General features: G+C 43.0%; 1 protein-coding gene across 5 annotated transcripts in view; it reads right to left on the bottom strand.

The window, feature by feature from the left end:
- Positions 1–1,389: 1,389 nt before the first annotated feature.
- The window catches only part of LOC132539862 (transcriptional activator GLI3-like), a 165,139-nt gene continuing 144,226 nt past the window's right edge, over positions 1,390–22,302 (bottom strand). For 2 of the 5 annotated variants that reach the window (XM_060195884.1, XM_060195883.1), the window contains one exon: positions 1,390–1,489. In XM_060195884.1, the coding sequence (XP_060051867.1) occupies positions 1,473–1,489 (17 nt within the window). In that variant the 3' untranslated portion in view covers positions 1,390–1,472. The remainder of the gene's footprint in view (positions 1,490–22,302) is intronic. The other 3 variants (XM_060195881.1, XM_060195880.1, XM_060195882.1) reach the window with 2 other exon arrangements.

Genomic DNA, 22,302 nt, shown 5'->3' with positions numbered 1-22,302 from the left:
GCTCCCCACCTACAGGGGAGTCGCTTTACAGGTGGTGAAGCAGGTCTGGAGGTGTCTATCTTTCTCTCCCCCTCTGTCTTCCCCTCCTCTCTCCAATTCTCTCTGTCCTACAACAATGATGACAACAATAAACAACAAGGGCAACGAAAGGGAATATATATATATATATATATATTTTTTTTTTTAAATAGACTTCTGAGCTTCTTCTCCCATGAAGACCCCTAGTTTCATCTGCTCTATCTTTACCTTTGAGTTCCTGATTATTAAACAATTTGTCCTGCTTTATATCCTACCACTTTTCAGCCACCAAGTTGCAGACACTACCTTGACACCATCCTGACTTCCCTGGGCAGACGACCTCACCGAAGTGTCCAGAAACCTCGCCTCTCCAGAGCCTTGCACCACTAGGGAAAGACAGAAACAGGCTGGGGGATATGGATCTACCTGTCAATGTCCAGCAGAGAAGCAATTACTGAAGCCAGACCTTCCACCTTCTGCACCTCATAAAGAATTTTGGTCCATACTCCTAGAGGGATAAAGAAGGTCTATCTTTCTCTCCCCACACCCCCGTCTTCCCCTCCCCTCTCCATTTCTCTCTGTCTTCTCAAAAAAAAAAAAAAAGTCACGGGAGCAGTGGATTCATAGTGTAGGCACCGAGGCCCAGTGCAGTGATAACCAAGAGGAACGGAGAATGAGAGATGAGAGAGACCCCTGCAGCTCAGCTTCACCATTCTAAAAGCTTCCCCCCTGCAGGTAAGGACCAGGGGCTCAATCCCAGGTCCTTGTGCATTATAACATGTCTGCTCAACCAGGTGCACTACCACCCTGCCCCTAAAAATAAATAAATATTTAAAGGAAGAAGGTTACCCTTGGCTCAGTAAGTTGAGTGTCAGAGTGACCAGATCACATCCGAGGATACTTTTTTTTTTTTTCCTTCCTTCCTTCCTTCCTTCCTTCCTTCCTTCCTTCCTTCCTTCCTCTGCCTGTGAAGTGACTCCCCTGCAGGTGGGGAGCCGGGGGCTCGAATCAGGATCCTTGTGCTTCATACTAATTGCTCTTAACCCGGTGCACCACTGCCCACCATCCTGTCTCTCTCCCTCTCTATCACCCCCTTTCCTCTCAACTTCTGACTGTCTCTATCCAATAAATAAAGATAAGAAATATTTATTTTTATGGGGGGGGCGCTAAGAGAAACCAGAGCATCACTCAACTCTGGCACGTGATGGTGCTGAGAATAAGTGGGGCCTCAAACCAGTGAGCCCTTGCTCAACCACTGAGCTACATTTCTGGTCCTTAAGGGCGTCTTTATGCAAACTAAGAAAGTGGACTCTCCATTTGGGTAGAAACACTGTTTGAAAAGTAGCTTGTGAACTCGAATTTGGCCTTCTCACCTGGATTCTTTTGTAGTGAACAGCATGTACACTGTAGTCAGAAACTCTGCCTCCAACTACAGTATCCGCATACAACCCGACTCAAAGTGTGGTCCTTTCTAAGCAAGAAGACAAAAGGTGGTCAGCAAGACTTAGTCCTTATGGGTAGAATCCACACCCCTGCTTTACCAACCAACAAACAAAAAACTGAAATCATAGAAAATAAAACTTCCATAAAGTATCTTACCTTAGGATGATAAAACTAGGAAATTTCAGAGCTGGAAGGTATGTCTGGGATTACTGATTCACTACGATCTTTTTCTACTAAACTACAGAATGCCTTCCACTCACCCAAGTCTGAGAGCTCAGAGTTTGAAGAACTCTTTTTTTTAAATTTTTTTATTTTCTTTATTGGCTAAAGACAGCCAGAAATCTAGAGGGATGGGGGAGATAGATAGATAGACAGATAGACAGACACAAGACCTACAGCCCTGCTTCACTGCTCACAAAGCTTTCCCTTCTAGGTGGGGACTGGGGCTCAAACCCGTGTCCTTGTGTACTGCAACATGTGTGCTGAACCAGGTGCTCCACCAACCAGCCCCGAGTGTGAAAAACCCTTTCACTCCCCCTTGACACAGCTTTATGTAAGAGAATGCTTGCCTCCTTCTACACTGGCAAGTCTGCCTCCCCCTAACTGTTACTCATCAGCCAGTCCTCACTCTGTGTCCTGACACAGCTCTCTTGTGTGTTAGCTCTTTAAGTATATGAAGACATCTAACCACAGTCCCTGAAGTTATTTTTTTTTTCCAAGCTAAACAAAGCATGTTGCTTTAATTCTACCTCTCCTTCAAATCCAAGGTAACCTGGTAGCTGCCACTAGTTTATCTGTGGCTTGTCAAGGTAACTTCAGAGAGGCTGAGGGTCAGGTAAGGCACAACTTTACTTCCACAGAGAGGTAATCTCATGTTCTGGAAAGGAGAATTTCTAACAGTCTGGCACCACAGGAAATTTAATACACACACAAAATGCACGGGCTGTAATAAGATATAGCTGATGTTTTAGCTGATATATACCAGAGGGCCAAAAGAGGAAAGTGGCCTAGAGACTATAATGAATAACAGCATAATGCACTGAATTTGAAGCCACCAAATTAGAAACCGAGATGACTATAGAAAAAAGCAAGGGGGTACTAGCATTTCCCAGTTGAGCTTTCTGAGCTGACAGTGAAAATAACGAATAAAACACAGCAAAGTATAAACAGGCTTTGTCCCAAGAAACCTGTTTCCTGGAACTGAAGTTAACATGATTGGACAAGAGGTTTCTGAACAATAAAGAATCAACAAATAAGATGAAGAAATATCTATTGATAAAGAGATAAATCCTACTTCCTAGAGCTAGATGGTTTATTGATGGCTGGAACCAGAATGCTCTAAAATTAGCATAGTTAGAAGCCGTTGTGAACAACAGCTTTTATTTTCTTTTTAAAAAATTTTGTTAGTTGTGGTCCGGGAGGTGGCGCAGTAGATAAAGCACTGTACTCTCAAGCATTTGGTTCTGAGTTCAATCCCTGGAGGCACACGTACTAGAGTGATGTCTGGTTCCTTCTCTCTCTCCTCCTATCTTTCTCATTAATAAATAAATAAAATATGTATTTTTAAAATTGTTAGTGATTTAATATTGATTCACAAAATTACAAGATAACAGAGGCACAACTCCATTCCCACCACCAGAGTTCTGTATCCCCATTCCCTCTACTGGAAACTACAGCAGTTTTCCTAAGATTACAGATGTGGGTTAACCATTATTTCACCTACTACCTGTCTATATTTGGATATTTTTGCCCATTTTTTTTCTTATGGGCCCATCTTTTCTACTTTTCCAAGTCTCACATACACCTATAACCACATCCAAATGTCCCTCCCTTTTTCGTCTTCTCTCTCCAAGTCCTGATGGAGTTGGAGTTCAGAGCCCTCTGTTCATCTTCCCTCTATCATTTCTCCCCCACTGGGAGTATGGGTCAAAATTATTGGGGAGGGGGTATAAAAGGTGGGGGTCCTGGCTTCTTTAATTGCTTGCCTTGGACATGGGCATTGACACGTGGGTCCATACCCCTAGCCTGTTTCTATCTTTCCCTAGTGGAGCAGGACTCTGGAGAGGGGAGAAAACAACAACTTTTCTATTGAAGCCAAAAGAAAGATGTTAACTTTACCTGATATGGGTGACTCTGGGCAAGAAAATAATAAACTACAATAAACTGTAATTGTTACAGAGAGCTGGCTGTTCCTATTTTGGATGCTTCACTATATGGAACCAAGTATCACTTCCTACTGATGGAATTAAACTTGCATTTGTACCATCTTCCTTGTGAAAGGACTTACTTCAGGAGAACAGAATAAACTATGTTTGAAGTATCGCATGGCAGTGTTACAGCACCAAGGAGTCTCCAGCGTTGTGGCATTTCTCCCTCTTCTTTTTTAATTTTTAAAAAATATTTATTTATTCATTCCCTTTGTTGCCCTTGTTGTTTTCTTGTTGTTGTTATTGTTGTTGTCATTGTTGGATAGGACAGAGAGAAATGGAGAGAGGAGGGGAAGACAGAGAGGGAGAGAGAAAGAAAGCGACTCCCTGCAGGTGGGGAGCCAGGGGCTCAGACCGGGATCCTGAAGCAGGTCCTTGTGCTTCGCGCCATGTGTGCTTAACTTGCTGTGCTACCACCCAACTCCCTTCTCCCTTTTCTTATGGTACTCTCTGTTTCTATCTGAATGAAACAGCTGGTCATGAAGTGATGACATCACATACGTGCATGATCCTGTTTCTACAAAAAGAAAAAGAAAACCCAAAAAACAAATAATGCCCCAAGGTAGTCAACTAAAGAAATATAAATTGCCATTTTCTATGTGTTTAAATAATAATAATGTATGTTTGAAAATAAAAAGAAATAAAAATTGTTAACTGAAATAATAACACAGAACATATTTGTGAAAATGCAGTAAGAACTATCTTTTTTTAATTCTTCAAAGAGCTCCAAACTGGATTGATAACTTTCCCAAACAACTAAGGGCAGGGGAGACAGCACAGTGGTTATGCAAATACTGATGCCTGAGGCTCCCAGGTCCCAGGTTCATTATTCCACCATCATATGTCAGAGCTGAGCAGTGCTCTGGTAAAAAAACAAAAAACAAAACAACAAAAACAAACAAACAAAAAGGGGCTGGGTGGTGGTGCACCTGGTTGATTGCACATGTTATAATGTACAAAGACACGGGTTCAAGCCCCCAGTCCCTACCTGCAGTGAGTTTTGAGAGTGGTGAAGGAGGGCTAGAGATATCTATCTCTCTCCCTCTCTATCACTCCTTCCCCTCTCAATTCCTGGCTGTCTCTATCCAATAGGTAAATAAAATAAAAAAAATTAAAAACAAAGAAAAAGCACAAATAACATTCCAGTTTTGTAACATTAACTCAGTCAAACTAACTTTTTGGAAAATTCCACAAGGATACACGAACAAATGAATGACAAATGACAGCATAATTCTTAGTCACTCATATTTCTTTTCAAACAATGGCTACAGCTTACCCAGGACAGTCTCTCCAGCATAAACACCATTTAGTTTTCTTTCTTTCTTTCTTTCTTTCTTTCTTTCTTTCTTTCTTTCTTTCTTTCTTTCTTTCTTTTTTTCTTTCTTTCTTCCTTTCTTTCTCTTTTTAATTTTTTTTCTATTTATTTATTCCCTTTTGTTGCCCTTGTTGTTTTATTGTTGTAGTTATTATTGTTGTTATTGATGTTGTTGTTGGACAGGACAGAGAGAAATGGAGAGAGGAGGGGGAGACAGAGAGGGGGAGAGAAAGACAGACACCTGCAGACCTGCTTCACCGCCTGTGAAGCGACTCCCGTGTACGTGGGGAGCTGGGGCTCGAACCGGGATCTTTACGCAGCTTAACCTGCTGTGCTACTGCCCGACTCCCCACTAGTTAGTTTTCTAATGGTTAGGATAAATGAAGCAGTTATTACTCTATCACACAAATAACTACCTAATTCACAACGGCACTACGTTCAATAAGGCCAGATCCAAAGCACGGAGAGAAGGTCGAAGCAAATTAGGTAATTCAGGACACACACATGTCCAGAATATCTCATGGTATAAATACAATGTAGGGATCCAATGAGTAGCTTTGTGACTACATGGAGAAAAGAAAGGGATCTGCAACTGGATGAATAAATAAGAACACACAGAGAGATTTAGCTTCTTGTAACTGAGAGAAACTTTTTTAAAAAGGGTATCAACTTCTTCAGCGAAAGGTTATCAACAGCACAGCCAAAAATCCAGGGTATCCTTCACGAGCTAACGTCCAATCTGATGGGCATCAAGGGAGACCAAAGTGGAAGGTCATGATACAGATTCTAGGACAACAGAAGCTTTGGAAACTAGTCAGACCAGGTTTGAATCTCAGCTCTGCCACAAACTTTGAAAAGTCATTTTCCTCTATGACTATTATTTATTAGTTGTCATGGGGAAAGGGGTGTTAAGATGATTGAGAAGTTAGTACATGATTGGCAGGAATAAAGTAATGATTTCTTTGGACAGTTAGCTGTTCTCCAAACTAAGATTAAAGGCACCTTCGAGTAATAAGAGTATAAACCAACCATGTTGGGCTGGGGAGATAGCATAATGGTTATGCAAAAGACTTTCACATTTGAAGCTCTAATGTCCCAATTTAATAGTTCTCTCCACCCCAAGCCCCAGCATCCCCACCACAATAAGCCAGAGCTACGCAGTGGTCTGGAAAAAACAAAGTTCTAATCAGGGTAGGTGTCCACCCATAGTGGCAAGGATCAGATCTTCTCGTGTAGTAGGTTAAGGACAGACCTGAGTAAGTTGGGTATTTTAATCAAGGCAGGTAGTTTTCATAGACTGCTAGTAAATACAATGTTAGATCAAGGGGATTGGATTTGGTGGGCAAGTCATCAAGCAGGAGGGAAACATAATGCTGGGAGAATTTAGAGAAAATTTAACAAGTCAGGAGAATAGAAGTTATAGAGGGTAGGACAATATAGTACAAGCCTGAATTGGGCACCACAAAATGGAAGAGAGAGACTCAAACCATGCCTCACTTTTGAAGAGAGCGTGTAGAAAAGTCACTAGAAAGTATTTGGAAAAAGTGAATGTCAGGGCTCTGAGTAGAGAGAAATATGTTCCTGGAGCTTCTGTAAGTCTCCCTGACATTAAGTGCCATTTCTACTAGGCCTGTTTACTCAACTTTCTCTTCTGTCAGAGCATAAGGTTGAATTCTGTTTAGAAGAGCACAGAAAGCAAAGATTAGCGTTCAGATCTGAGCACTGTCTACGATCTGATTACCATAACTAGAGACAGACAAACGGGGTAAACTGGCAGTGCACCCAGCAGAGGGAACATAGTGTAAGATTCACCCACAGCACATTGATGTTGTAGGGCTCTGGTGTATAATGCCTGGAGACCATGGAAATAAGAAGCCTGAGGGAAACAATGGGAGATGACACCACCACCGTGGATGACAGCAGGCAGGACCTGAGAAGCAGAATGTATTGGAGATGCTGCTGACATCCACACACTTTGTCTGTGTGACTGATAACCATGGGGAGAAGCCACCATGGATCTCTTCTGGGTACTAAGTCTTTTTATTTATTTTTTCTTTTCTCCAAAAGGATTGAATCTCAGCATGCATACCCAGGCACTGGGGACTAGGCACAGTTTTCACAGAGAAAAAGATATCAACCTGGGATCTTCATTTGTAAGTGGAACAAGCCTCAGGTTCAATTCCTCAATGACGATATAACTCTAATCTTTTTTGTTTTTTCCCTTTTTGTTTCCCTTGTTGTTTTTCATTGTTGTTGTAGTTATTGTTGTTGATGATGTCGTCGTTGTTAGATAGGAGAGAAATGGAGAGAGGAGGGGAAGACAGAGAGGGGGAGAGAAAGACAGACACCTGCAGACCTGCTTCACCACCTGTGAAGCAATTCCCTTATAGGTGGGGAGCTGGGGGCTCAAACCGGGATCCTTACGCCGGTCCTAGCGGTTTGCGCCACCTGCGCTTAACATCCCCACCTGCAGGGGGAAAGCTTTGAGAGTGGTGAAGCAGGGCTGCAGGTGTCTCTGTCTCTCTCCCTCTCTATCTTCCCTTACTCTCTTGATTTCTGGCTGTCTCTATCCAATAAATACAAAAAATTTAAATAAAGTATTGAAGTGCTTTCATAATAGCAATCATATGTGTAGGGCTGAGTCAGTTATTAGGGGATAGAAGTCTGAAGAAGGAATGTGCCCCTCAGTCATTTCGAGATTGACACCTATGTACAATTTAGTGAAAGAGCGAGAACCCCACACTGGTGCATTGGCCAGCAGCTCTTGCAAAGATAGTACTGATTCATGCAGAAGACTATTAGCATACAAGCGCATAATTTAAAAAAAATCACAGGATTTTGAAATAGTGAAAAAATCAAGAGCCAGAAACATCCATGCTGTAAACATGAGTTCTTTTTTCTTGAATGGGACCCAATTACTTTTGCATCATTTTTGCAAGCTTTAAACCATCCTACATTTTCATTTCTCCAGAAGAATGTTCTATAAACCACCTCTCTTCTCTTCCCCATGCAAACTGACAGTTGAGGTGACAGGGATGTTGTGTTAACGTCAGTGGTGGGTCCAGAATGCTGCTGAGCACAGGGTGACAGGTAAAATCTGCGCCCAGCTCTAGACTGTGAAGGGTCTAACAGCCAACCCCCCAAACAAGGGCAGACAGCTCAACCAGTTAATAATGAATAATGTGGGTAGGAGAATTAGAATTTCTTCTCTAAGTAGGGATATTTTATGGAGGTCAAAGATTTGTGGAAGGGTTTAATATAAAGGCCATTATTTCCCTAGCACATTTTATCATTTGGAGTTGGTGCAAAATAACAGTATCTGTCATATCTACAGAATGAGGGGTCTGGGTGGTGGCGCACCTGGTTGAGTGCGCATGTTACAGTGCACAAGGACCCAGGTTTGAGCCCCCAGTCCCCACCTGCAGAGGGAAAGCTTCACCAGTATTGAAGCAGGGCTGCAGGTGTCTCTCTGTTTCTTTCCCTCTCTATCACCCTCCTCCCTCTTGATTTCTGGCAGTCTTTATGCAACAGATAAATAAAGATACTTTTTTAAAAATTAAAAAAAAGGAATGAAGTAGAAATTGTTGTGGACTGTCTTGGATATTCCCTGAAATCTCCTGAGAAGGAAGAACGCTGTCAACAGTCTTCAGCTTACAGCTCAGCCCTGACACAGGGGACCATGAAGATACTCTTTCAATGCTTCTCAGTTATTCTGAAATATATCTAAAACAAGGTGAAAATGTCAAGAACCTTTCATTAAAACAAATTTCTTCAAATTTCCTTGATGAAAATTACCAGGTTCCAACTACACGTAAGAAAAACAAAAATGCAGTCATCCGGGAGAGTCTAGTGGCTAAGGCACTAGATTCTCAAGCATGAGGTCCCAAGTTCAATCTCCAGTGGTACATGTACCAGAGTGATGTCTGGTTCTTTCTCTCTCTCCTCCTATCTTTCTAATTAGTAAATAAATAAAATCTTTAAAAAATTCAAATGAGGAAAAGATAGCCTTTGAGGAATCGTTAAAACTTCTAGAATAATTTTTATTTTTTTTCCACGAGAGGTATTGCTGTGGTTCAATGTCTGCATCACAAATTCACTGCTCCTGGCAGCCATTTTCCTTTCCTTTTTTTTTTTTTTCTTTCTTTCCTTTTTTTTCCCTGACAGGACAAAGAGAAATTTTGGGTGGTGGATAGGGATGAAAGGAGAGACATGTAACATGACTCCACCACTCCTGAAATTATACCCCTCAGGTGGGGCCCTTGGGCTTGAACCTAGGTCTTTGCACATGGTAATGTGATTTACCACTTCAGTGTATCAATACCTGGCTCCTCTCAAATTTTGCTAAATAAGGGGCTAGGTGGTGGTGCTTGGGTTAAGCTCACACATTATAGTGCAAGGACCCACGTTCAAGCTGCTGGTCCCCACCTGCGGGGGAAAGAATGCTTCATGAGTGGTGAAACAGAGCTGCAGGTCTCTCTCTCTCTCTTTCTCTCTCTCCTCTCAATTTCTGTCTCTATCCAATAATAAATAAATATTTAAAAAAAAAAAGAATTCTGTTAAATAGAAACACAGGGGCTTCCAGGAATTAATCTGGTGTCACCAAGTATGAGTTTTAGTGAAAAAGCACCAAGTAAAGAAAGAGAAGGGGTAAGAACAACAACATGTAAACCATGCTTCCACTCTGAATTTCTGGACTTTTGAAAGTGGGCAAACTAAATAAATGGGGCGTCTTCATTAACGCTCAGGAGTGAGATGGAATTTATAGTTTTACAAAGCACAGAATTAAACTGAAGTCTTTTGCTTTCCTTTCAAATATTCAGGAGCCTTCCTTCACCGATTCATAAAATTCATATATTTACTTTTTAAATAACCATAAAAATATCAAGGAGGTCTCTTGAGTGAGTGAGTGAGTGGGAGAGGTCAACATGGATTAGCACACTGGGCAAAAAGCATTCTCCAAAGCAAATGAAGTTTTCTGTCTGTAATAAAGGTCATCTTGCCATAGGTTTACAGGGATGTTAATAAAGAAGGTATCAGAACACCAATACAAATAGTTAAAGCTACATCTCATCACTTAGTAATGACCCATCTCACAGTAGTGTGCACGTCATTTTAAGGACAGTCCATCTTAGTGACTTGGTGCAATTCTAAGCAGTTAAAACAGTTATACAAGTGTTCCCTTTGGTCATCCACAGGCAAATGTCACTTGCACATGAAAAAAAAGTTATCTTTCCTCTAGGGATAAGGAAAAGGCTCCAAAAACACAGACACACCATTTCAACTATAGGTGACTACTTTCTTTTCTGGCTGGGAGTTGTCGTTAAAAAACACAACACCATACTAAGTTTTGATGTTGGCATTTATAAATGACTGTGCTGAAGAGGAATATGGATTGCTTCATTTCAGTCAACACTTTAGTCAGAAAAACAGAAAGAAGGAAAAGGAAAGCAACTAGCACAGAAAGGAGAGAGGATGGGTGGTAATTAAAGGAAGAAGGGCTTGACAATTCCAGGAATGCCTTTTTAAGCAATGTCTTCACTCCTCAACCTAGGCACAACCGTATATGGCTGAGATCGCTGAGATCTTTATTTATAACATCATCAGGTTCTCTGACAGGCAGTTTTACATGTTGCAGTACCAAGTACCAAATGCTTTTCAGTAACAGCATTGAGAATGACAAGCTACTTAGACACCACTGCAACAAGCTTATAAGAAAAAGAAAAGAAAAAAAGTGATGAACTGAGCATTCCAAATGGGGACACTTTCCTATCTGCCAGGTATGATCTGGGCTCAACGAAATGAGTGCAGAAGAAGAGACATCTGAAACCCAGGTCTTCAAAAAAAGACCAGGACTTATGAAAGAAAATGGTTTTGACTCGCTCGATGACAGCTTCTGCTGGTGGAACAAATGATGTTTCAGGCTGGCACTGCCAAATCGCAGGGAAGTATTTCTGGTAAAGTGCATGAGCACAGAGGCTTTCCTTGCTAATTTACAGTCGAGTCGAGATGAGCATGATGGCCGTGGATCTGGTGTACACTGAAAAGCCATTTTTTTTTTTTAATTTAAGAAAGGAGACATTAACAAAACCATAGAATGAGAGGGGTACAATTCCGCACAATTCCCATAAGCCCATCTCCATATCCCACCCCCTCCCCTGATAGCCTTCCCATTCTCTCTCTCTCTGGGGTATGGATCCAGGGTCGCTGTGGGAGAAAAGCCATGTTACAAGGAATCCAAGTTGGGGCTTTCCTGTCCCACATGCCATCATGGATTTCGTGGGATGCATTGGATCGACCTTCTCGTGGTGCATCCCATGAGTACCCATTCATTGGGGAAACTGACGATCCTTCCTAGTCGACTGAATCCACATGGATCCCAGTCACTTTCAAAGCCAGCAACAAGCAGCTCAACCTGACGCTGTTGACTGGCTACGGAAGAAGGGCAAACGCTAGAAGAAGAAGATGGACTTCGTGGTCAGGGAGATGCTGTCTCTAGAGTACCTCCGACTGCCTCCATGTCAGGAAGGGCATCACAGTTCATTAAATGGCCACTCTTAGGGCACTCTCGTTATCTAATCCTGCAGGTGCAGTTAGGTGGGCAAGAGCTGTCGGGAAGTTCTGCCAAACACACACAGGAAAGGATGAGATGAATTGCCTGTAGTCTGAGGTTTTTGTTGTTATCAAAGATTTCTTCTTTTAAGCTATTTTTAAGTGGTCCGGGAGGTGGCACAGTAGATAAAGCACTGGACTCTCAAATATGAGTTCCCGAGTTCAGTCCTGGGCAGCACATGTGCCAGAGTGATGTCTGGTTCTTTCTCTCTCTCTCCTATCATTAATAAATAAATTCTTTAAACAAAACTTTAAAAATATTTTATTATTTTTATTTATTTGGCACTGAGATAGAAATTAGGAAGGGAAAGAGAAAGAAAAGGAAGGAGAAAGGGAGGGAGAGAGAGAGAGAAACAGAGAGAGAGAGAGAGAAACACCTTGTTGTTAAAAATTCGGCGGCTCTTGCTGGCCGGGCTAGCTTCACGGGCGGGTAACTGAGACGACCAGACACACAGCTGGGCAGGGAAGCTGTATTTCTTTATTCAGGAACAATGATTCATAAACTAAGACAAACTAATCACCAATCAGAACTCTGCTGCCTCTTTCCCGCGGCGGCGCCAAGAACTCTCTCTAACTCTGCCACTCTGGAACTCTTTTGGGGTTCCTAGGGGCGGGGCCAAGCAGGCCCGCGAAACTAACAGGACTGATCCAATTCTCTTGGCGGGGGAGAGCTAGAACAACCCAATGTAAAGCATACAACACACCTGCAACACTATTCATCATTCCTGAAGATTTCACCATTAGGTGAGGACCAGGGATTTGAACCCAGGTCCTTGGCAGGTACACCACTACTTGACTCCAATATGAGGATTATTAAAAAAAAAAAAACTAGCATTTATAATTCCAACCTCAGATTTGCAAATAGGGTAGCCAGAGAACAGACCAGTATCCTTAGACTGACCAATAGCCCCAGTTTCCTTATCAAAAAAGAAAGCTTGCATTTTCCTGAAAATGCCATTATATGGGTCACTGGCAAGTGCATCTCTTACAATCAGAAGCAATCTACTAACTCTTTCCAAAAAAAGGGTCCATTCTAAGCCCAGTTCCATGGCAGTCCAGAGGCCTGATTTTGATCTGTGAGTAATTTGACTAGGAGCACGTAAAGTCACGGCAACATTAAGCGCAGTAACTTTCTACCCCCTTTTCAGTTTCCAACATGAAATTTGCTCAAATAAACATTGACAGCCCAAAGCTCTCTGGGATATATTCCAGATGAATTGAGTCATCCACATTCACCAGGGCACCGACGGGCACACACACACACACACACACACACACACACACAGACACACACACACACACACCCAGAGCCATCGCAGGGGCAGATGAAGCCATTTCCATTTGTGCTGGACAAACCAGGGCAGTGGGTCCAAAGCTTAAGATTGCTTCTGAATGCAACTTTTAAATTTTTTGGGTGTGTGTGTGTGTGTGTTAATTAAGAAACACTTGGGAAAACACTGGTGACATTTTGACTTGATCAGCCCCACCACCCTGATTAAAAAAATATCAGCTTTCCATCTGTAAGACATTTCTCAGGTGGACTCCTTACACATTGTTAAGGTACAATTTGTGCATAGTTAGTTCTTTGTTTAATGGAGAAATCTGCCCAAACTCTGATTGGGCTGATTTCCCTAAGGCTAGGAGTGAAGGTTATTTCCTTATGTCTTTGGGGAACAGCAATCTCTCTAATACGTTTCTGAATTATTCCAGACCATTCCGAAGCTGAACCTGAGAACAAAGCCCTGGTCCCACAGCAGAAAGACTAACTGAACTCCCAGCTGGGAAGGTTTAGGCAGAGATTGATAAGTACAAACACTGAAGAAATTTGCAAGTAATTGCATGTATTTGCTTTCTGTTGTGGGATGCAGTAACCCAGTGTTTATTAGAACACATCAGCGAGGTACTGTTTATTACCCCTTCTCCTTGATGCTTTATAGATGGGGAACAAAAGTGGTTAGCTTTTTCCATTTCTTTAAATTAAGAGGCCAAAACAGGACTTCAAAGAATAGACGGAAGAAACTGAGAACAGGATACATACCCTTCACGGCTATTACTTCTTACTTAAAGAGTTACAGCATGATCTGTTATTCTGCTTGAACCTTACTTACAAAGGCTGTCTCCTTAAAATGTTTCTGATGACTCGCTTAATGGGGAAGCCCACAATTATCCATTTCTTTTTTTTTAATATTTATTTATTTATTCCCTTTTGTTACCCTTGTTGTTTTATTGTTGTAGTTATTATTATTGTTGTTATTGATGTTGTTGTTCTTGTTGGATAGGACAGAGAGAAATGGAGAGAGGAGGGGGAAGACAGAGAGGGGGAGAGAAAGATAGACACCTGCAGACCTGCTTCACCGCCTGTGAAGCAACTCCCCTGCAGGTGGGGAACCGGGGGCTCGAATCGGGATCTTATCCTATCGACAAGACTGTAGGATAAGAGTAGTACAATGCCACACAATTCCCACTACCAGAGTTCTGTATCCCATCCCCTCTATTGAATGCTTTCCTCTTCTTTATTTTTCCAGTTTTTATTAAGATATAATTAAGATAGCTGTGTATAATTATATAGCTGCGTAACAACTTAACATACATTACTTGTGAAGTGATTACTGTGATGAGTTTAGTTTGCATCTATCTGCTCAGTTAAAAAAAAAAATCCCTCGAAATGAGAAGTACTCTCTTAGTAACTTTCTTTGATGTTAACTATCTAGTCCTCCTGTACTAATACACAAATGCTTAAGACAAGCACACTTCATAGTAACAAGGTCTCCCATAAGGAAGAGCGAGGTGTGCTTTTAGCTGTACTTCGGAAACCGACTCCTCACAAATTTGCAGTAGGTACTTGGCATGGGTAGAGAAATCAGAGGTGTGAAGTTACAAGCTATCTTAAGGAGAAAATTGCTGAAAGTTGATACCTGTTCCTCTGATTCCAAATTCACAACTGATTTTCCTTCAAGCAACTAAGTATCTATTTATCTTTTCTAAGAAACAGGCACAGGGGCTGAGTGGTGGCACAACTGGTTAAGCTCACATGTTACAATGCACAAGGACCCAGGTTCCAGCCCCTGGTCCCCACCTGCAGGGGGGAAGCTTTGTGAGTGGTGAAGCAGGGCTGCAGGGGTCTCTCTCCTTTATATATCACCCATTTCCCTCTCAATGTCTGGCTGTCTCTGTCCAATACATGAATAAATAAAGATCATTTTAAAAATGTTTATTTATTCCCTTTTTTGTTGCCCTTGTTGTTGTTACTGATGTCGCTGTTGTTGGATAAGACAGAGAGAAATGAAGAAAGGAAGGGAAGACAGAGAGTAGGAGAGAAAGACAGACACCTGCAGACCTGCTTCACCGCCTATGAAGTGACTCCCCTGGAGGTGAGGAGCCAGGGGCTTGAACTGGGATCCTTACTCCAGTCCTTGCACTTTGCACCATGTGCACTTAACCCACTGCACTACCGCCCAACTCCCATAAAGATAATTTTTTTTTAAAAGATGAAGCAGGCACAAAACTAGTATATTTTGGGGTGGGGTGGTGGCGTACCTGGTTGAGCGCACATGTTACAATGAGCCAAGACCCAGGTTCGAGTTCCCGGTCCCCACCTGCAAGGGGGAAAGCTTTGCAAGTGGTGAAGCTGTGCTGCAGGTGTCTCTCTGTCTCTCTCCCTGGCTACTACCCCCTCCCTCTCGATTTCTGTCTGTCTGTATACGATAAATAAAGCTAACACATTAAAAAAAAAACTAGTTTATTTTAAGTAATGACCCTCTATCAAAATTGATTGTGCAAGTCCAGACTTAAAAATTCCCTACTTAACTCAATGATGAATGAGAAAGAACGTCACTCTTTGATGATCAGATTTCCCTAGAATCTACCATGGGGTGAAAATGACTGAACGCAAAGCAATTTCTCACTAGAACAAACCAGTTATGCTGCTCAAACCTTACAAACAAAAACGGACAAATGGGCTTGGGCGGTGGCACCTCCAGCAGGGCACACACGTGACCTATCAAGGACCTGGGTTCAAACCCTGTCCCCCTACAAAGAAAAAGGGAAAAAATGTCCACTAGGCACACTGCAATCTTCATGCAGGCCCAAAACCCAGTGAATATCTTGGTGGCAAGAGAAATGCCCCGTCCTGATGCAGTGCTGCAGGTGTTTCTCTGTCTCTCTCCCTCTCTATCACCCCATTCCTTTTTGATTTCTGGCTGTCTCTATCCAATAAATAAATAGATAGATAATAAAAAATGTTTTTTATTAAATCTTTTTTAAAATAAATTTTTATTATCTTTGTTTATTAGAGACAGAAATTGAGAAGGAAGAAGGAGATAGAGAGACAGAGAGACACCTGCAGCCCTGCGGCGCCACTCATGAAGCTTTCCCCCTGCAGGTGGGGACCAGGGGCTTGAACCTGGGCCCTTGCACACTGTAATGTGTGCGCTTAACCAGGTGCGCCACTGCCTGGCCCCCCAAAAATGTTTTAAAGAGAAAAAATAATACAGACGGATATATTTGAATATTAATTACTCCAAATATCTTTACTTAGTTACCCCCTCCTATATTGTGCTACAAATACCAGAAAAAAGTTAGTATTCATAACAAGGAAAATTAATTGGCAGGTCATGGCACTTATTCAGCTAGGTCTCCCACTACGTATCCATGCTAAGCGGGGCCACTGGAAATAGCCAGGTCAACTCTTTTCACTAGTCTAAGCTAAATTTTCTGCTTTCTAAAGATCACGGAGCTCAACCAAGATGGCTACATCCTAAATCCGGTCGTTTCAGCATTAAAATCTTAGGCTGAAACAAGTGGAAATCTTTATCAGGCCAGCAAAATAGCTTACTTATTAGCACACACAGTGCTTTGCCATGTGTGTGACCAAGATTCTAGCCTGGTCCCCACCATACTGAGGAAGCTTCTGTTCATGTACAATCCTCCAGTGCCGCAGTACCTCTCATGTGATGCTGGGAACTGAACTCCAGTCACATTTTTCACGGCAAGGCCAGTGCTGTACCCAGTGAGCTATCTCCCTCATTCCTCAGTAGACTTTAAAAGGCAAAACTACATGTTTCTCTCTATAAGGTCAGGGAACCTGTCTGACATCACTGTTTTCTGTCACCAAATTAAATACTGTCACTTACCTTGTTACTTCAAATATGTAAGGAATATAACCTGCACAAAATCTTGTGGCCCAGGGGTCGGGTGGTGGCACAGCGGGTTAAGTGCGCATGGTGCAAAGTGCAAGGGCCAGCCTAAGGATCCTGGTTCGAGCCCTTAGCTCCCCACCTGCAAGGGGGTCGCTTCACAAATGGTGAAGCAAATCTGTAGGTGTCTGTCTTTCTCTCCCCCTCTCTGTCTCCCCTCCTCTCTCGATTTCTCTCTGTCCTATCCAACAACAACAACAGCAATGACAACAACAATAATAACAAGGGTAACAACAAGGGCAACAAAATGGTAAAAAATGGCCTCCAGGAGCAGTGGATTCGTAATGCAAGCACTGAGCCCCAACAATAAACCTAGAGGCAAAAAAAAAAAAAAAACAACAAACTTGTGGCCCATAGACAGTCTCTAGCAATAACCCTAGAAGCTTACAAAAACAAAAACCTTGTGCCTCATACACAGTCTGAGAGTAATAACCAGCTACAGGGGTTTCAACCCAACCCCCCTATTCTCACACCAAAGAACTAGGAAGTGGAAGCTAGTTAGCTGTTAGTTACCTTCTGTCACTGACAGCTCAAGTTAACTTGTACACTGACTAAGAGATGAGAACTTCCCATGTCTAATCATCTAATTCCCAGAATAGTTCCCAACCTGAAACGTGGTATTCCTGGGGCTAACGTCACTCCTCGACTTGCTTCTGCTCCATGCACGTCTCAAAACTCTCTACTTGTTTCTTCGAAGGGCCACTTGGAAGTCTGTGATACCCTATCTTTGACCAAAAAGTCCTAGTGTCAGGACAGAGTTTATAAAATTTAAGAGGTATTTTGCTTTGGTGTTGCTGTTGTATGAGTCAAATAAACTCTGTAGCTTCTCTTTTCCCCAAGAGCATTATTTTAACAAAAATGAAGTTTTACCTTATTTACTGAAAACAATCTTTTTTCAGTGAGGTGTTCTTTCCTCAGATAGAATCTTTCCTGCCAACACAATACAGTTGAGGGCAACATGGCAAACGTTCTCACCAGCCCATTACAGAGTAACATCATAAAGTCTCTCTAAAAAAGAGATCGAGAGGACTGCAGAATATAGCAGAGTTTATATATTTAAACTCTGGGGGGCTGGGCAGTGGCGCAGTGGGTTAGGCGCACATGGCACAAAGCGCAAGGACCGGTGTAAGGATCCCGGTTCAAGCCCCCAGCTCCCCACCTGCAGGGAGGTCGCTTCATAGGTGATGAAGCAGGTCTGTGGGTGTCTTTCTCTCTTCCTTGCTGTCTTCTCCTCCTCTCTCCATTTCTCTCTGTCCTATCCAACAACAATAACAGCAATAACAACAATAATAATCACAGCAAGGATAAACAACAAGGACAGCAAAAAGGGGAAAAATAGCCTCCAGGAGCAGTGGATTCGTAGTGCAGGCACCAAGCCCCAGCAATAACCATGGAGGAAAATAAAAATAAAATAAAATAAAATAAAATAAAATAAAATAAAATAAACTGGGAGTCGGGCTTTAGTGCAGCGGGTTAAATGCAGGTGGCACAAAGCGCAAGGACCGGTATAAGGATCCCAGTTCAGCCCTGGCCCCTCACCTGCAGGGGAGTCACTTCACAGGCGGTGAAGCTGGTCTGCAGGTGTCTGTCTTTCTCTCCCCATCTCTGTCTTCCCCCTCCTCTCTCCATTTCTCTGTCCTATCTAACAATGATAACTACAACAATGTTAAACAATAAGGGCAACAAAAGGGAATAAATAAATAAATCAATTAATTAATAAAAAAGCAAACTGAAGAGCAAAACAGATGAGTAAGAAAACCTGACAATTGAGTACTTAGGGTTCACCGACTGCAAAGAAAGACCCAAACCGAGTACCACAACAGCTCAGCAACGGCTAGAAAGGGGAGCACAGACCGCTGGAGGTTTATATCTTAAATACAGCAACACAGAAAGCAAAGAGGAAGGGAAAGGGGCATGTGGTACCTTGTGTAGGTGGCACCCCAGTCCCTGGCGGGGTCTCTGGACAAAACCATCCCATGTAAACCCTAAAGAGGATTAATCCTTAAAGAGCTCTGTAATGAGACCTTAAAGGACTGAGCAACAGCAGCCTATCCTAGAGGAAGGCACTCGGCCCTCTCCCCAAAGTCTTGCTAGCAGAGTCACATCAAAGCACGCGGGCAGCAGATAGCAGGCTTCTGCAGTTATCCCTTATCTCAGCTCCAGCGGCTGGGGCCGCTGTGATTGTCTTGAACTGCCACCTGTCCCAGGCATCTTTGAAGGCAACGCTAAGCCTCTGATGGATCTGACCTCCTTGAGCTGAGCTCCTTTTATGTCTTTCTTCATTTTCTGCCCTGCTACATTCTTCCCCTGCCATGCACACGGCATGAAACAAAGGGAGTTCTCACTCCTGACTCCCTGTCCCCAGCCATTTGAAAGCAAAGAAAAACAATGTTAAGGATTATACTCCCGCCCCTAATGGGGAGCGGTCCTCAGGAGACAAGCCTCTTATTTCCGAGAGTATAACTAGACCACATTTGCGTGGTGGGGCCTTCAGAGGGGTGTTGGGGGCTCTAGGAGCCAAGAAAAGAGAAGCTGCAGAGCTATGATAACTTGAAAACATGGGGAGGATGCTATAGGACTTGATTCATCATCTCATTTTTAGCAGGAGGGATCCAGATTCTAAGGCATTAAAACACGCTTACCAAGCAAGCCACTGTACACTGGGACTTGAAGAAAGGACAGTGACGAATAAGTGTCCCGAAATCTGATTTGATTTAAAAATCGAAAACAAAAAAGAAAAAAAAGTGATAGCAGGTTGGAATATTAAAAACACACAAACAGCGCAGGTGGTAGGGAGGGAAAAGTCTCACAGCTGAGTTACTGATAGGCTGCCTCTGGGGCCTTTCTGACATCTCGAAATCTTACTGGGAAGAAGAGGAGTGTCCGTTTTTCTGAAAAGGTCAGCCATTTAAGGGGACAGGACACCGAGGACTGGGTCCACGCGAGTTCACTCAACACACGACTCCTCAACACTCTACTTCAGCTGTCAGGCATGTCTACACCACATATTGTTTCCATAGCCTGCTAGTTAAGTGGTCAGGAGTGGTGTCATTGTAGTACTCTAGTACTCGGTCTCATTTCCCTCAAAGATTGCAGGCAGCTCATGAAATGGTAAAAAATGCAATGTCCATCCAGGAAACTATCTAGATGCTCAAGACCTACCAGAAATTAAACAGGGCTGAGCAGGGGTGCAGGAAGGTGAGTGCAGACATGTTACATGCACAGACCCAGGTTCAAGCCCCTGATTCCAACACTGAAGGAAGCTTTACAAGTAGTGAAACAGGGCTGCGGGACTCTCTCTCTCTCTCTGACCCTCTCTGGCTCATTTCTTCTCAATTTCTCTCTGTCCTATGAAATAAAAAAAAGGAAGTCTTTTAGGACAATAAAAAAGGAATGTCTTTTAGGACATTAAAAAAAAAGCTAAATAGAGAATATAAACATTAAGATCCAATAAAGGGCTGGCTACATAAGTCGTCTGGATAGCGCACTGTTTAGCCATGTGAGCCTTCAGGTTCAAACCCCCGGCCCTCATCACATTAAAGAAAGCTTCAGGGGAGGGGGGGTAGGCGGTGGTACCTCATTGAGCGCACACACTACAGTATGCAAGGTCCTGGGTTCAAGCCCCTGGTCCCCACCTGTTGGGTAAAGTTTCACAAGTGGTGAATCAGGGCTACAGGTGTGTCTCTGTCTCTCTCTCTCTCTATATATATATATCTCCCTCCCGTCTCAATTTCTCTATATATGATAAATTTTTTTTTTTTAAAAGAAAGCTTCAGTGCTGTGGTCTCTCCCACTCTTCTTCTCTCTCTGCCTCTCTGCTTTCTCTGTATCAGGAAGGAAAGAAGGAAGAAAGGAAGGAAGGAAGGAAGGAAGGAAGGAAGGAAGGAAGGAAGGGAAGGAGGGAGGGAAGGAAGGAGGGAGGGAGAAAAGAAGGAAGGTCCAATAGAGAAAACTAGTTTGAACAGTCATTTTAAATCTGAGTTTCCTGGTAACCAAAGAGAAAAGGTTAAACAATACCAGCTACATCTTTTTTTGTAAGAAGTCATAAAAATCTCCTTATTTTATCTTTTTAAAATTTTATTTATTTATTATTAGAATCAGAGAGAAATTGAGAGGGGTGGAGAAGATAGGAAGAGAGACACCCACAGCTCTACTAAACCTCTGGTGAAGCTTCCCCTCTGCAGGCAGGGATCAGGGGCTTGAACTGGGGTCCTTGCGCACTGTAGTGTGTGTAATCAACCAGGTGAACCAACACCGCTCTACCCCCCATCTCCTTATTTTATCAAACATCTTGTATCGGTTTGTGATGATAATGTCAAACTTCAAGGAAAGTACACATCAGACCTGTGCTAAATGTACAAGCCTCCATAAGCTCTAAAAGCTTCTTTGGGTTTTGAATTCTAGTCAGAAACCCATCACGGAGCTCTAGTCAGAAACCCATCACTGAACTCTAGTCAGAAACCCATCACTGAGCTCTAGTCAGAACCTATCACTGAGCTCTAGTCAGAAACCCATCACTGAGCTCTAGTCAGAACCTATCACTGAGCTCTAGTCAGAAACCCATCACTGAGCTCTAGTCAGAACCCATCACTGAGCTCTAGTCAGAAACCCATCACTGAGCTCTAGTCAGAAACCCATCACTGAGCTCTAGTCAGAAACCCATCACTGAGCTCTAGTCAGAAACCCATCACTGAGCTCTAGTCAGAACCCATCACTGAGTTCTAGTCAGAAACCCATCACTGAGCTCTAGTCAGAACCCATCACTGAGCTCTAGTCAGAAACCCATCACTGAGCTCTAGTCAGAAACCCATCACTGAGCTCTAGTCAGAACCCATCACTGAGCTCTAGTCAGAACCCATCACTGAGCTCTAGTCAGAACCCATCACTGAGCTCTAGTCAGAACCCATCACTGAGCTCTAGTCAGAACCCATCACGGAGCTCTAGTCAGAAACCCATCACGGAGCTCTAGTCAGAACCCATCACTGAGCTCTAGTCAGAACCCATCACGGAGCTCTAGTCAGAACCCATCACTGAGCTCTAGTCAGAACCCATCACGGAGCTCTAGTCAGAAACCCATCACGGAGCTCTAGTCAGAACCCATCACTGAGCTCTAGTCAGAACCCATCACGGAGCTCTAGTCAGAACCCATCACTGAGCTCTAGTCACAAACCCATCACTGAGCTCTAGTCACAAACCCATCACGGAGCTCTAGTCACAAACCCATCACGGAGCTCTAGTCACAAACCCATCACGGAGCTCTAGTCAGAAACCCATCACTGAGCTCTAGTCACAAACCCATCACGGAGCTCTAGTCAGAAACCCATCACTGAGCTCTACTCAGAAACCCATCACTGAGCTCTAGTCAGAAACCCATCACTGAGCTCTAGTCAGAACCCATCACTGAGCTCTAGTCAGAAACCCATCACTGAGCTCTAGTCAGAAACCCATCACTGAGCTCTAGTCAGAAACCCATCACTGAGCTCTAGTCAGAAACCCATCACTGAGCTCTAGTCAG

Source organism: Erinaceus europaeus, chromosome 8 (assembly GCF_950295315.1).
Source record: "Erinaceus europaeus chromosome 8, mEriEur2.1, whole genome shotgun sequence".
Taxonomy (NCBI): domain Eukaryota; kingdom Metazoa; phylum Chordata; class Mammalia; order Eulipotyphla; family Erinaceidae; genus Erinaceus; species Erinaceus europaeus.
The sequence above is the reverse complement of the archived record's forward strand: the minus strand, read 5'-3'. Positions and strand labels throughout refer to the sequence as shown.